This window comes from Nomascus leucogenys, chromosome 17 (genome assembly GCF_006542625.1).
Source record: "Nomascus leucogenys isolate Asia chromosome 17, Asia_NLE_v1, whole genome shotgun sequence".
Classification (NCBI taxonomy): Eukaryota; Metazoa; Chordata; class Mammalia; order Primates; family Hylobatidae; genus Nomascus; species Nomascus leucogenys.
In genome coordinates this window covers 58,236,820-58,250,082 of record NC_044397.1, presented here as the reverse complement: position 1 = coordinate 58,250,082, position 13,263 = coordinate 58,236,820, and the positions used below count along the sequence as shown (strand labels likewise).

Sequence of the window (13,263 nt, the reverse complement as noted above, 5' to 3'; positions counted from 1 at the left end):
AAAATGATTGAAATGCTAAATTTTATGTTATGTGTATTTCACCACAATAAAAAATTAATGAGTATTTTTTAAACCTGAGGGATGGTTTCTGTTTTCCAGTGTGGGCCAGACCGGACCAAAGATTTTCATCTCAAAATGCTTATGACTTTATTGGGAATTACTTTCTTTTTGTTTTTCCTTTGACATGAGTGTTAGGGTGTTAAATTTAGTTTTTAATATGTGCTTAAGGAGGTTATATTCGCTATGACTTTCATCTCAGAAGAGTAAAGATGGCATTAGAAGGTATCTGTTATAGAAACGATACTTCATTTCGGGCCTGAACCAGTGAAGATCCCTTGCTGTGGCTATCACGGGCAATGCAGACTGAGCAGAAGGTAGCCTGGAATCCACACCTCAAAGTCCCAGAAGGCCCAGATAGCACCTTCTCCTCTGTGGCCCTAGCCTCTCAGCAGTGTTGAAGACGCTCTGAAGCATCTCTGAAGAGCGCCTGTCAAGGTGGCAGGGTGGGAAACCAAGTCCCCCTGCTTTGCAGGGTGAGAGTCTCTGGGGCAAATGGAAATGACTCATCAACTCTAAAATTTCAAAGTTGGTTTTATGCAATAAAAGAAAGTAATTGCAATGGCAGTTTCCCCAAGCAGACTTGAGTTTCTCGTTCTAAAATGTTTTCCAAATTAGACACCCACAGAGCTCCCTGTAGTGCAGTGGGCTGACTTGGTTATTAAATGTGCACTCACATACACGTGGCCTGTTCATACCCACGGCCCTAAAGCATCAGGGTCTGAAGGTCGAGAGGAGCTGTGTCTAGTCCTGACCCCTGGAGAGGAGTCTCTTTTTAGAGCTCTCAAGGCACATAAATATCCCATCTCTCTCAGCCACCTCCAGAGACTGAAGCTCACAGATGGAGAAAAAGCCTTGTTTTGCCTGTGGTAGCAAAGAAAGAGCAAGAGTCCCTCATGGACACACGTCCAGCGCCCGGGGCCCTGGCTCCTTGGCTCCCAGACCTCCTTTATCCTGGTTCTCTGATGTGAGTACCTGGAAGTCACTCTTATAAGACCTGGATCCTAGGACCTCACCCAGCTGCCTGGAGGGGGTGGTGGCCAAGGGAAGCCTCTCAGAGAAAAGGTGACCCTGGGCTGACTGTGACCATCCAGAGACAGCCCCCGAAAGGCGGAGGTGCTGGCATGAGCCCTGGTCTCTTACTGACGCCTGAGTCCTTGGGGGGCTCCAGGAGTGTCTGTGCCTGGTGCTGCAGTCACTCCTCCATCCTCCACCTCAGATGCACACGCTGGTGTCTTCCCCCATGCTTCGAGGGCCCGGCACTGACGGGGTGACGCCCGTAACACACAGTACAGAAATAACGACACCTGGACCTTTAGACAGTACCATGGATCCCCTGTGTCCCTAGCACGGCTCTGAAACCCCCATACCCAGATCACCAACAGCCAAATCCAAGGCCCCTTCATTCTTCCAATGTCCAGCTGCTACAGGCGCAGGCGCTGGGGCCCACTTGCTTACTTCCCTTCCTCCCTCCTGAGATTCTTCCTCTGCAGAGTTGGAGGCCAGTGTCACCCCATGGCACCCCCATCCTGCCTAAATGCTATCCCCCATTGTCTCTGGGCCCCTAATGGAGCTCCCAGGCTCAGTGCACCTTCTCAGTGCCTTCTCTTCTGGTCAGACAGTAACCATGCCAAAAAAAAAAGGAAGCAAGGGCCCAGCCCAAGACCCCGAGGCTCGCCTCTGCCCTCAGGGAAGAGCCGTGCTCCTTGGCCCCCATCCTGGCCCTCCGTGGTGGGGCCTATCTGCATCTCCAGCCTCACTCCCCGGCACTGAACTTCCCTGGCACACTATGCTTTCTCCCGGTCCACCTCTCCTCCAGACCATCTGCCTGGTAAGGATCCCTCTGCCTCACAAGGCCTGTCTGAGAGGCTCTGGCTGAGCACCCCCGGCACGTTCCCCAACTCTAGAGTTGAAATGAGGTGGGACTGTCTGCATGTCTCCACTTTGTGAGGCTGTGAGCCTTCTGCCACGGAATCAGAGCTTGTAGATGAGCTGCTTTCTGAATCCTAAAGCACTCTTCCAGCTTTCACATTTGGTTCCTTTGGTTGGGGTTTAGCACACAATTTAAATCAATGGGCTCTCCATGGTCAATTATTAAAAGCTGACAGTTTCCATTGCTCTGAACTTTCTTTAGGATGCACAGGTTATCAGCCATGGGTTAGCACTAACAGAGCAGATGCCGAGTCTGGGAGGGACATTAAATGCCTGGTGGGAATGCCACAGCATTGTCTGCAAGCAGAACAGGGCCTGCCAGGTTCCTGTCATCGCAGGGTGGAGGCTGATGTAACATGAATAAAATATTTTGACAACATGAAGCAAAGGGCCCTCAAGGTATGAAAAAAAAAACCACAGAACTGGCTTTTTGCCACCCACAGAATCATAAATTTCACAGGTTGAGTCATTTCTTTTGTTACTGGGATATCATCAGTTGAAATATTCCCCCACTTAAAAGGGTATGATGCAAAAAACCCACCACGTGCAGTTTGAAACCAAGCTGAGACCCAGAGTGGGGCGGGGACAATGAGCCTGGCAGCAGCACCCAGGGGCTCTTCCACAAAACACCAGTGGCAGCAGAAGTCAGACCAGAGTGAGGGAGCAGGGCCTCATGGCTGGCAGGCACTTGTGGGGAGTAAAATGTCCCCAAACCAACTCCCTGAATCTCACCCATTCTACAAGAAGGATACAAAACTGTGCTCACTGGCACAGAGAGCACCCAAGTCTCAGCCACCAGAGCTTTGTGATACCCCACCTCTGGAGGGCCTCTCTCTGATCTTGTGGGTGGGCAGGGCTACTCTACACTGTCCAGTGATAAGTCTCCCCTCAGTGCCCATTCAGCAGAGCAATTCAGGTCTCAAAAGGATCATTTGCAGTTCCGCCTGTCCCAGACCCCTGTATTTGCAAACATATGTCAAACTCTTCCTGCATGCCAGGGAAAAAAAATAATGAGCACTTTCCTCAAGAGGTTTACTGGCTGGTTTAAGAGTGTGAGTTTAGTGGAATTAGGACATAGCCATGGGGTGCAGAGTCAGAGAGATGAGAGCTCTGTTACGTGTCCCAGTGAAAATGAAGGTACCTAAAACAGTGTAGGAACTCAGAGTAACAGTTCTTACTATTACCAACATCATCAACATCACCATCACTAACACCACCAGAAACATCATCACTATCATCACAGTCATCACCGTCATCATCACTATCACCAAAGCATCATTACCATCATCAGCATCATCACCATCATCACAGTCATAACCATCATCACTGTCATCATCACCATCACCATTACCACCATCAACATCATCACAGTCATCACCATCACCATCATCACCATCACCACCATCAACATCACCATTACCACCATTAACATCATCACCACCATCAACATCACCACCATCATCAGAGTCATTTGCCATCACCATCATCAACATCATCACAGTCATCACCATCATCAGGGTCATCACCATCACCATCAGCATCACCATTACCACTATCAAGATCATCACCACCATCAACATCATCACCATCATCACAGTCATCACCATCATCACTATCATCATCACTATCACCATCACCACCATCAACATCATCACAGTCATCACCATCATCACAGTCATCACCATCATCACCATGACGATCATCACCATCAACATCATCACCACCTTCAACATCATCACCATCATCACAGTCATCACCATCATCATTGTCATCATCACCATCACAATCACCACCATCAGCATCATGACCATCAACATCATCCCCATCACCACTGTCATCATCACCATCATCACCATCAACATCATCACAGTCATTATCACCATCATCAAGGTCATCACCATCATCACCATCAACATCAGCACCACCACCACCATCATCACCATCGTCCCAGTCATCACCATCATCACTGTCATCATCACCATCACCATCATCACTATCACCACCATCATCATCACCACCATCACTGTCATCATCCACCATCACCACCATCAATATCACAGTCATCATCATCATCATCATCATCATCACCATCATCACTGTCATCATCACCATCGTGATCATCACCATCATCATCATCAGTCATCACCATAAGGGTCATCACTATCAACATCAACATCACCACCATCAACATTACCATCATTACACTCACCACCATCACCATATCCATCACCACCATCAATATCATCACAGTCATTACCATCATCACCATCACCATCACCATGATCATCACCACCATCAGCAGCAGCACCACTGTTATTATTATTGCGCTGGTATGAAAGACTTTCTCAGGAAATACTTAGCCTTCACATATAATTTTCATCTCATAAATAATGCAGGATGCACAGAAGTCCCCCGGAGGAGCACTGGGCAATGCTATTCCCAACTCTCTACCACAAGTGGTGGTCTTCCTCATAATGAGGACATAATCTGCAAATAGTGAAAGACTCTGGTAACTTTAGGATACTGAGGTCTCTGTGACAAACCTTCATCTACAGTCAGAATTAAGAAAGTTGTGTAGCAGTTTGTGTCCAGGGATGAGATGAAAGGCAGGCCAGCAAGAGGGGCTCATGTAGACATAGCGCTCTCAGAACTTCCAGTCTGTGGTTTCCCCTTGTGAGCGAGACTCAAGGTAGTCTCCAGTCAGTCAGGCAATGCTGCGCCATCTATGGGGCTGAGCCTCATGCACACAGATGTGGAAATGATGCCCCTTGCAGGGTTAGGTGATGGTACCATTCTGGGCATGTCATGAGCCTTTTGGATGTGCCAGAATCCTTCCTATTCACACATGGATCTAAGCTGAAAGAGGAGGGCTCCAGCTCAGCAGCCCTGGTCTCCTTTCGCTGGCTGAGGAGATGGATATGGGTTGGGGGATCTAGGACACCTTCAAAGTGCAGGCACTCCAGCAGCATCTCCAACCTTCTGACGATGTCCCAGGGACTCGGAACTAGCTGCTTTGCTACCACACTTGCACGCGTGTCCCTGCTAGGATCTAGTGATTTTTGTTTTCTGCCGCTTGCCAAAGTAGCCATTTCCTATTGAGAAATGTCAACACTGAAATTTAAATTTTAAAATCAAAAGAGTTCCAGTGTTTTCTATACCTGCCAGGGAGGGAAGAAACGATTCCTTCCTTGCTTAGCTGCAGTGCCTGAGAGTTACAGAAGTAAGCAATAATTTTTTTTATTTTTTTTGTTTTTTATTTTTTTGAGCCAGAGTGCTTGCTCTGTCACCCAGGCTGGAGTGCAGTGGCGCGGTCTCAGTTCACTGCAATCTCTGCCTCCTGGGTCCAAGTGATTCTCCTGCCTCAGCCTCCCAAGGAGTTGGAATTACAGGCATGTACCACCACGCCTGGCTAATTTTTGTAACTTTCGTAGAGACAGGGTTCTGCCATATTGGCCAGGCTGGTCTCAAACTCCTGACCTCAGGTGATCTGCCTGCCTGGGCCCAGTAGCATTTTTTAATGGGATTTCTATCAGGTCAGAAAGTCCTGGACTGAGATCCAAAAGCCTGCCATGCAGGCTGTTCGGAGACCACCTCTACACTGTGCCGGCTTTTGACACTAAATGAAGTGCAAGTCTCAAGGCTTGCTCCATCTCCCAGCTTGGTGCTTACCTAGCACAAGAGGCACGTCCTGGAAGAGGAAGCGGAGCTCCCAGGAAGGGCATGGCTCACTCTGCCCTGTTTCCAATGCTGCGGCTAACCCTTCAGTGTCCATTCATCACTGCTCATGGACAGTTGCTCATGTGTGGCAGGGTTCCTACAAGAAGGTCACTTCCCAATTTTAAAAAGCTCTGGGGAGACTGGTATCCGGTTTTGCTTATACCTAATCTTCTGACATCTTTTTAGTTCCGAAGCTATGAAGAAAATGGACAAATGGCCCCAGATGCCTGTCAAATATGAATAGATTAATAAATAAATTTGTATTGTCAATACCCAAATATGCACTGAATTTTACTGGTCTATTGTTGAGATATGAAAGTCCTTAGACTTCAAAATGATAATTAAATAACTTTTATAATAAAACGAATTAAAGAGGATCTAAAATCAAAATCAAATGTGTTATTGGGCTGGGCGCGGTGGCTCACGCCTATAATCCCAGCACTTTGGGAGGCCGAGGTGGGCAGATCACGAATTCAGGAGTTTAAGACCACCTTGGCCAATATGGTGAAACCCCATCTCTACTAAAAATACAAAAATTAACCAGGCATGGAGGTGCATGCCTGTAGTCCCAGCTACTCGGGAGGCTGAGGCAAGAGAATCATTTGAACCCGGGAGGCAGAGGTTGCAGTGAGCCGAGATTGTGCCACTGCACTCCAGTCTGGGCGACAGAACAAGACTCCATCTCAAAAACAAAAAAAAGCAAACAAAAAAAGTGTTCTTAAAGTAACGAGTTTGGCCGGGAGCAGTGGCTCACACCTGTAATCCCAGCACTTTGGGAAGCTGACGGGGGCAGATCACAAGGTCAGGAGATCGAGACCTTCCTGGCTAACACGGTGAAAACCCATCTCTACTAAAAATACAAAAAATTAGCCGGGCATGGTGGCAGGCACCTGTAGTCCCAGCTACTGGGTTGAGGCAGAAGAATGGCGTGAACCCGGGAGGCGGAGCTTGCAGTAAACTGAGATCACGCCACTGCACTCCAGCTTGGGCGACAGAGCGAGACTCTGTCTCAAAAAAATTAATAAAAATAAAAAAATAAAGTAATGAGTTTACCAAGTAATTTAAAAACAGCCGATCTGAGGGTGGATTATATGATGTTGCTTTCTAAAATTCCAGGCCTTATAACTGTTTCTTTGCAGCAAGAACAGGGAATCATTAAAGATTGAATTCAGTCAGTTGGAAGACATATTAACCTCAAGAGACTACCATATGTTAACCTAAGCCATGGAGTCCTCTTCTCCATATACACTCAGATACCTCCAGCCTCCTCCAAACCTACACGAGACTGTTATCCAGGAGAAAAGACTTCTGATTTTAATGTTTCCAAGTAACTTCTTTTAAGAAGGTTTGGTGAAGTAAGTCAGGTGTGATACTGCAGATAGTTTTTTTCCCATTAGAGCCTTTTTCGGAAACTCAGAATTTCCCAAATATATTCGTTTAATGCATCGACCTGGACCTGTTGTTCAGGAACTGCTACCCTGCTGTGGTGCTGTGGTTGCTATACGGCTGTATTGTAAAGTCCAATAATCTACTCATGGGGGACTCTCCAGGCTCCTTCAAACTCGCAGCTCATGACATACAAAGATGGAGTTACTCAGGTAAGCTGGAATGACAGCTGTTTGCTCAGTCACACCCCTAGTACGTGAAAGGTGGATGTGGACGAGCGTTTCTTCACACCTTCCCTGGGCCAGGCACTGGGATAGGGTTTCCTTCTCACAGATGGAGTGAAGAGAAATTCACAGAGATGCTGCCCTTTACCCACTTGCGTCACTCAGGCAACCCACGGCACACTCAGACCTGAAGCCAGGACCAACATCTGCAGAGTGTGTGCTCCTTCCCCCAGACCACCCCAGACCTGAGTTGGGACTGCAGTCCTCACCTGTGTGACTCCAAAGAGGATGGAGACACTGAGTCCACACCTCAGGGCAGTGACTTTTGCTCTACTATGCAGGTCCCATGTGAACCTGGGCAGGCTATGTAACCTATTGACACCTCCGTCAACATGACTGTAAGGCAGAGACTGGTGCCTGCAGCCGGGGTGCTTAGGACGATGACATGGGCCAGCACACCTAAACCAAGAACCACGCCAGCATAAATGGTAGCATCTCTCATCAGTGTTACCAGCACATGGTGGGAATCACATGCATGGCGTCACACAGCCATGTTCTCCCTCGTCCTTTACCTCTCTGGTCTTCACTTTTAGAGGCAAGTCCCTCTAAGGAGCCAGTGGCCCCCAGATGGCAACACACCCCAACATGCCAATGTGGGAGGCCCTGGCACCACACGGACACCACACTCTTTGGCCCAAGGTTATCCTTTGGGTCCTGGTCCCTGCATGGCACTGCCAGGGCTCCCAGAACACAGCTCTGTCTCTCCACCTTCTGTAGCCTCCCAGTGGCCCCCAGGCATAGCCATTACAGCCTGGCCATCCTCTCCTGGCATGCAGCTCTGTGCAGGAGCTTCCAGACCACACGATCTCACCCACACAGTCCCCTACCTGAGACAACCCTGCTCCATCCCAATGCCCCTCTCTGCCTGCTGAGTGTTTCCCTGGCCGACCTGACCACCTCCAGCTCTCTGGTCCCCTCAGCCTTCATGCCTTCCCAACAGAAAGAACACTGTATAGTAACCCGGTCCCAACATGCAACTTGCCCCATTACATCGATGCAGCTTGAAGACAGTGCTGCTGTAACCCAGGCAGACGTCACTGCCTGTCCACCACTCCCAGCCCTGGTTCTTCCCAGGCCTCAAGGCTGCGCAGAAAGGCCCTGTGCTGGTTTCCAAACCACCAGCCTCAGGGGAAAAGGACACGTGCAGTCCTGGCCTCCCTGCAGTCAGCATGACACCGGCCTGGTTTTGGTGCATCCCCAGGAGGCCCCCGCACTGGGTCCCATGGTTCTGGGTCTCACCACAGCTCTCAGTCCCCTCACCCCTGAGCCTGCTCCCCCAAGCCCCTCCCATCACAGAGCTGCTCTCCATGGTAGAACCCCTTGTGGACTGCAGGCCTCCGCCCAGCCGCTGCCTTCCATAACCAGTCTCCCCACACCACCATGGCCAACTCTGACACGTGTATTTGTAATCAGAACATTTTATACCACAACTGCTTAATCAATTCCTTGTGCCAAAGCTGTCTGAGGGCTCAGTAGTCCTCTTCATCCCCAACCTTCAGCCCCAGTGAAGTACCTGGCATTCTTCCACGAAGCCCTGACCTATACCACAGGGACAGAAGTAAGTATGCTTCCTTCGTAAATCCACCAACATTCACAAAGGAAGAATGGTTTCACTGTTAAGCCCATTCTGCAATGAAGGCATGACCGGCCCTTTCCAGCAGAGTGCATGCTATCCCTGCCCCTGCACTGACGTTAACAGCAAGTCTTCTGCCTGGTTCTTCCCACCCCTCCAAATCTCCTACCAAGGGACCACACCAGCATGACAGCATTTGGATCCTAGGCCAAAATTCGCAGAGTTGAAACTGCAAGGGAAATGTCCCTCCCTTGTGGGTTTCGTCAAAAGCTAACCTACTAGGCTGATTTCTCATCACACATTAGCCTCCCGTGGAGCACCTCCCATGGAGACCCAGCTCACCTTGCCGCCCGGTGGCCCTGCTGGGGCCCTCTCCTGTGTCAGGCAGCCTGCTGCTTGCCCGGAGCCCGCCTCCCACGCTGTCCGGAGACACAGAGCCATTGGCCTGGCTACCGAGGGCGTTCATGTGGGTAGGGATGGGCTCGAAGGTGGGGTCCAGCTCCAGGATCAGCCTGTTGAGCTGCTCGATGGACTGGTCGATGTCCAGGGTGGGCGAGCCTGGGGAGGGGCCTGTGCTCAGCTCTGGGCCGGCTCCATTCACAACCTGGTCTCCTGGAAACCTGGGTTTGAATGCTTTGCTGGGAGAGGGCTGCTGTGTGTCAGGAGGATGTGGCCCACTGCCTACACCCCTCTGGACAGCCACCCGACTGCTGGTCCCTCGGGTGGGGGTGAGTGGGACTCTGGGCTGGGCCTGGACGAGGCCAGGATTGTCTGCAGGGCAGCGGCTCACCAGCCGGGCCTCCCCATCAGGGGCAAAGCTATACTGGTGAGCTACAACCATCTGCTGCTGGCGCACCCAGGTCTGTGTGGAGTAGCTGCTCTGCCCATAGGCCTGCGTCTGGGCGGACACTGAGGGCTTTCTCAGCTGGGGCTGGGGCTGCTTGGGCTCTCGACTCCCAAAAGTCCGCTCCCGCTCATAGGGGCCGTCCATGCCAAGGCCCAGGTCTGGAACGAGGGTGCCCTGTGGATCTTCACCAACGTTGCTGCCAAAACCGTCAGACAGAAGTGAGTTCTGGCTGCTCTTGTGGCAGGTGAAGGGACCCAGGTGGGCCGACTGCGGCCCTTCCGAGGAGGACAGGGTCCCAAGGCTGTCCACACTGTGCAGGTCATGGTGGGGCATCTCGTCATCCAGAATGTCTGTTTCCCGATCCTTCAGAGCAGCGTCTCCATTCACGTGAACCTGGGCTGGCACCACGTGGCGGGTCCCACTGTACTTGCTTCGAGCATCAGTCATTTCCTTGAGGGAGCTTCCAGGATCTTCCAGGCCAAAGCCACTGAGCAGCTGGTCCAACTCGGCCTTCTCCTGGGCGCTCAGGCCTCTCCTGGTTCCTGGAGCCAGGCGCTCTTCCGTCTTATCAGTCCTGGCAGAGGCTGTAGAGTGGCCGGAGTCACTGCTGACAGACAAGGTGTGGTCACTGTGGTCTGGGCTGTTGGTGGCCGGGATTCCCTGGGGGCCACCTGGGATGCCAGGATCCGAGGAGCTTTTCTTCCTCACCTTCGCGTAAAGGCTGCCATCCACAGGGCCCTGCGTGTGTAGCACTGCGGGGGAGAAAACCGGAGAGAGGCTTTCAGTCAGGGATGAAAGCGAGCCTCACACCCTCGGAATGAGCGTGTGCGTTTCTCTAAACAAATAAATGGATTCAAAATATGACTTACAATAAACAGGGACAAAGATTCCTCTAACATCACAAAGTTCTGTATACACTCTGGAGGATGCCAATGAAAAGGCATTCAAATAAACATCTTCAGGTGCTAGAATCATTTCTACCTTTCCATGCAGAACGAATTGTCATTTTGAACTCTGGGATTCTTCACCTTTTGAATCATCTTGCCTTTAGGGCTCATGGTTAATTTCATCATGATTGTGAACATTGAGCCTGGCTCGGCTCATAAATCCCCAAGAATGGACTGTTCATCTTAGACAAAGAAGAGCTTCCGTTCACAGACCTGTCTAACATTTGTTGAGCATCAGCTAGGTGCCGGGTGGCAAATTCCTATTAAACTGAATGTCTTGGTGAAACCCGTCTCTATTAAAAATACAAAAATTAGCTGGGTGTGGTGGTGCATGCCTGTAGTCCCAGCTACTTGGGAGGCTGAGTCAGGAGAATCGCTTGAACCTGGGAGGCAGAGGTTGCAGTGAGCCGAGATCGTGCCACTGCACTCTAGCCTGGGCAAGAGAGCAAGACTCCATCTCAAAAAAAAAAAGAAAAGAAAAAAACTGAATGTCTGCTCAAATGTCAATATGAAATTCAATGAAAAGAGAAAGTGCAGGAATTGATTTGGGTCTTCCTGTTTGGTACAGCAACTTTGGGCCACGTAGGTGCCAGGTGAATATCTCAGGATCACAGACACTTGAGGCTGACCTGCACGCGCTGATTTCCATACATGGAATGTCAGGAAAATAAAACTTTGAACTAAAGTGTGGGCAGGAAGGGCTGAAGCATCAGCTGCTATTATTAATCACGGCCATGGCTCTGGCATTCGGGGACTCCAGAGCCTCAATCTGCTGACTGGCCAATTGCTGCGACCACACATACTGGGTCCTTGCCAAGAGCCTCCTAAAATAAGCTGGAGTTTGTAGTCAGCACATGCCTCACCCCATGGGCCTCCCCCACTTTCTTCTACTTCCTCGACTGTGAAATTGCAAGCATTCCACAGCCAGGGAGCTGCTGGTGGTGGGAAGCCCACGCTGTGTGGGCACCTGGAATTTGAGAGACGTGAGCCACTACCTAACAGCAGTCACTGAGCCTGGCCCAGGAGCCCTCTGGAGGGACCTGCCCTGAGCATGTGCCTCACAGCCCCGGGCTCCAGGCTGATGCACCACCATGGTCAGCAGCTGTTGGCTTTTTTGAAAACACTGGGACAACGTGTTGGGACAGAGTCCCGAGAGGTCCTGGGGTGTGGTGCTGAAAACGTGCCCACGCCAGGCTTTCTTCTTGTTTCAACAGTGCCCAAGGGAAAGCAAGCAGAGAAGTGGGAAGTGGGGAGAGTGGACACAGGGGTATGGGCCCATCTGCAGTGGCCCTGACTCCCATCCTAAAGTCAAGCCTAGGGGAGGAAGGGTCTGGGAGTAGAAACGCTACACAAAATGCTGAAAATAAACCAAGTCTTCAAGGCAGGGAAAGTGATGACAGGACATATGCCATGGGATTAATTCAAGGTAACAGTCTCAGTGACAGCTGCTGTTTTCTGAGTACCTTTTATTGACAGGGCAGAAGCATTGTACATTTTCTCTAATTTTCACAGTATGACCTATGTTGTTATTCCTTGTTTATCTATCAGGAACTGAGGATCAAAGAGAATAAATAACTTGCCCAAGGTCAGGCAGCTGCTTGGAGGTGGAGGTGGGCCTAGAACCCAGGTGCACTGGCCCTGAAACCTGTGTGCTCCTGCTGGCCCACTGCCCACCTGCCCAGAGAGCACCAGGAGGGAACACACCTGGAGGCTCTGTCAGTGGCCCTGCCCACAAAGAGGTGGCATTGAACTCACGTTGCTCTGACCAGGGATCAGTGAGTGACCAGGCTTCAGACTAGGCAGAGACTAAAACACCTATTTTGCCCAGCTCTGTGCAAATTAAACAAAGGAGACACCTGGAAAGACTGGACTAAATTATAAGGCATGTGCAAATATCACCTCTACAATTTCAAAAATGGAAAATGCAATCCATTTGTTAATGCCATCACTAGGTGACTGTGAAGTGGAGTGGTCCCTTGAAGAAGCTCTGGCATCAGATGGACACTGGTTCAAATCTCAGCTCCATCCTGAGTCCACCCTTAGAGTTCTACCAACTGGTGCATTCACCTTGACCTTCAGCTTCCCCACTATAAAATGAGGGTGTGGGTAGATGTTTCTATGTAAATGTTGACCTGAGAATTAAATGGCATAGCACACGGGTGAGTGTCTTTATAGGCCTTGAGTAAACATCAATTTAATTTGGTTTCTGTTTAGATTTCCTGTTACCAGGAAAATTTAACAAATGAAAGAACCTGGTAAATCCTTCTTGCTGTTTTCAGAGTGTGAGAAGGAGGTGCTGATAAACGGCTTCTGCTCCGTGAGAGTGACAGAGACTACTCCTCCTCCCTACAATGGAAGGTGCTGTATGGCCGTCAGCCCAGTCCCTCCCACGCCTGGCAGGCAGCCAGGACACACTGCAGGGCCACTCAGCCCAGGGCATAAGCCTACCCATTGCGGTCACAGATTTCACGCTGCTAAGTCTATACGACTTCCCAAACTCTTCTCCCTAAATCTGAGTTA

At 50.2% G+C, this 13,263-nt stretch overlaps 1 protein-coding gene across 3 annotated transcripts in view; it reads right to left on the bottom strand.

The window, feature by feature from the left end:
* Positions 1-13,263, bottom strand: part of TNS3 (tensin 3) — a 307,228-nt gene that overhangs the window by 79,873 nt on the left and 214,092 nt on the right. For all 3 annotated transcript variants that reach the window (XM_030796137.1, XM_030796138.1, XM_030796136.1), the window contains exon 17: positions 9,292-10,548. In XM_030796137.1, the coding sequence (XP_030651997.1) occupies positions 9,292-10,548 (1,257 nt within the window). The remainder of the gene's footprint in view (positions 1-9,291; positions 10,549-13,263) is intronic.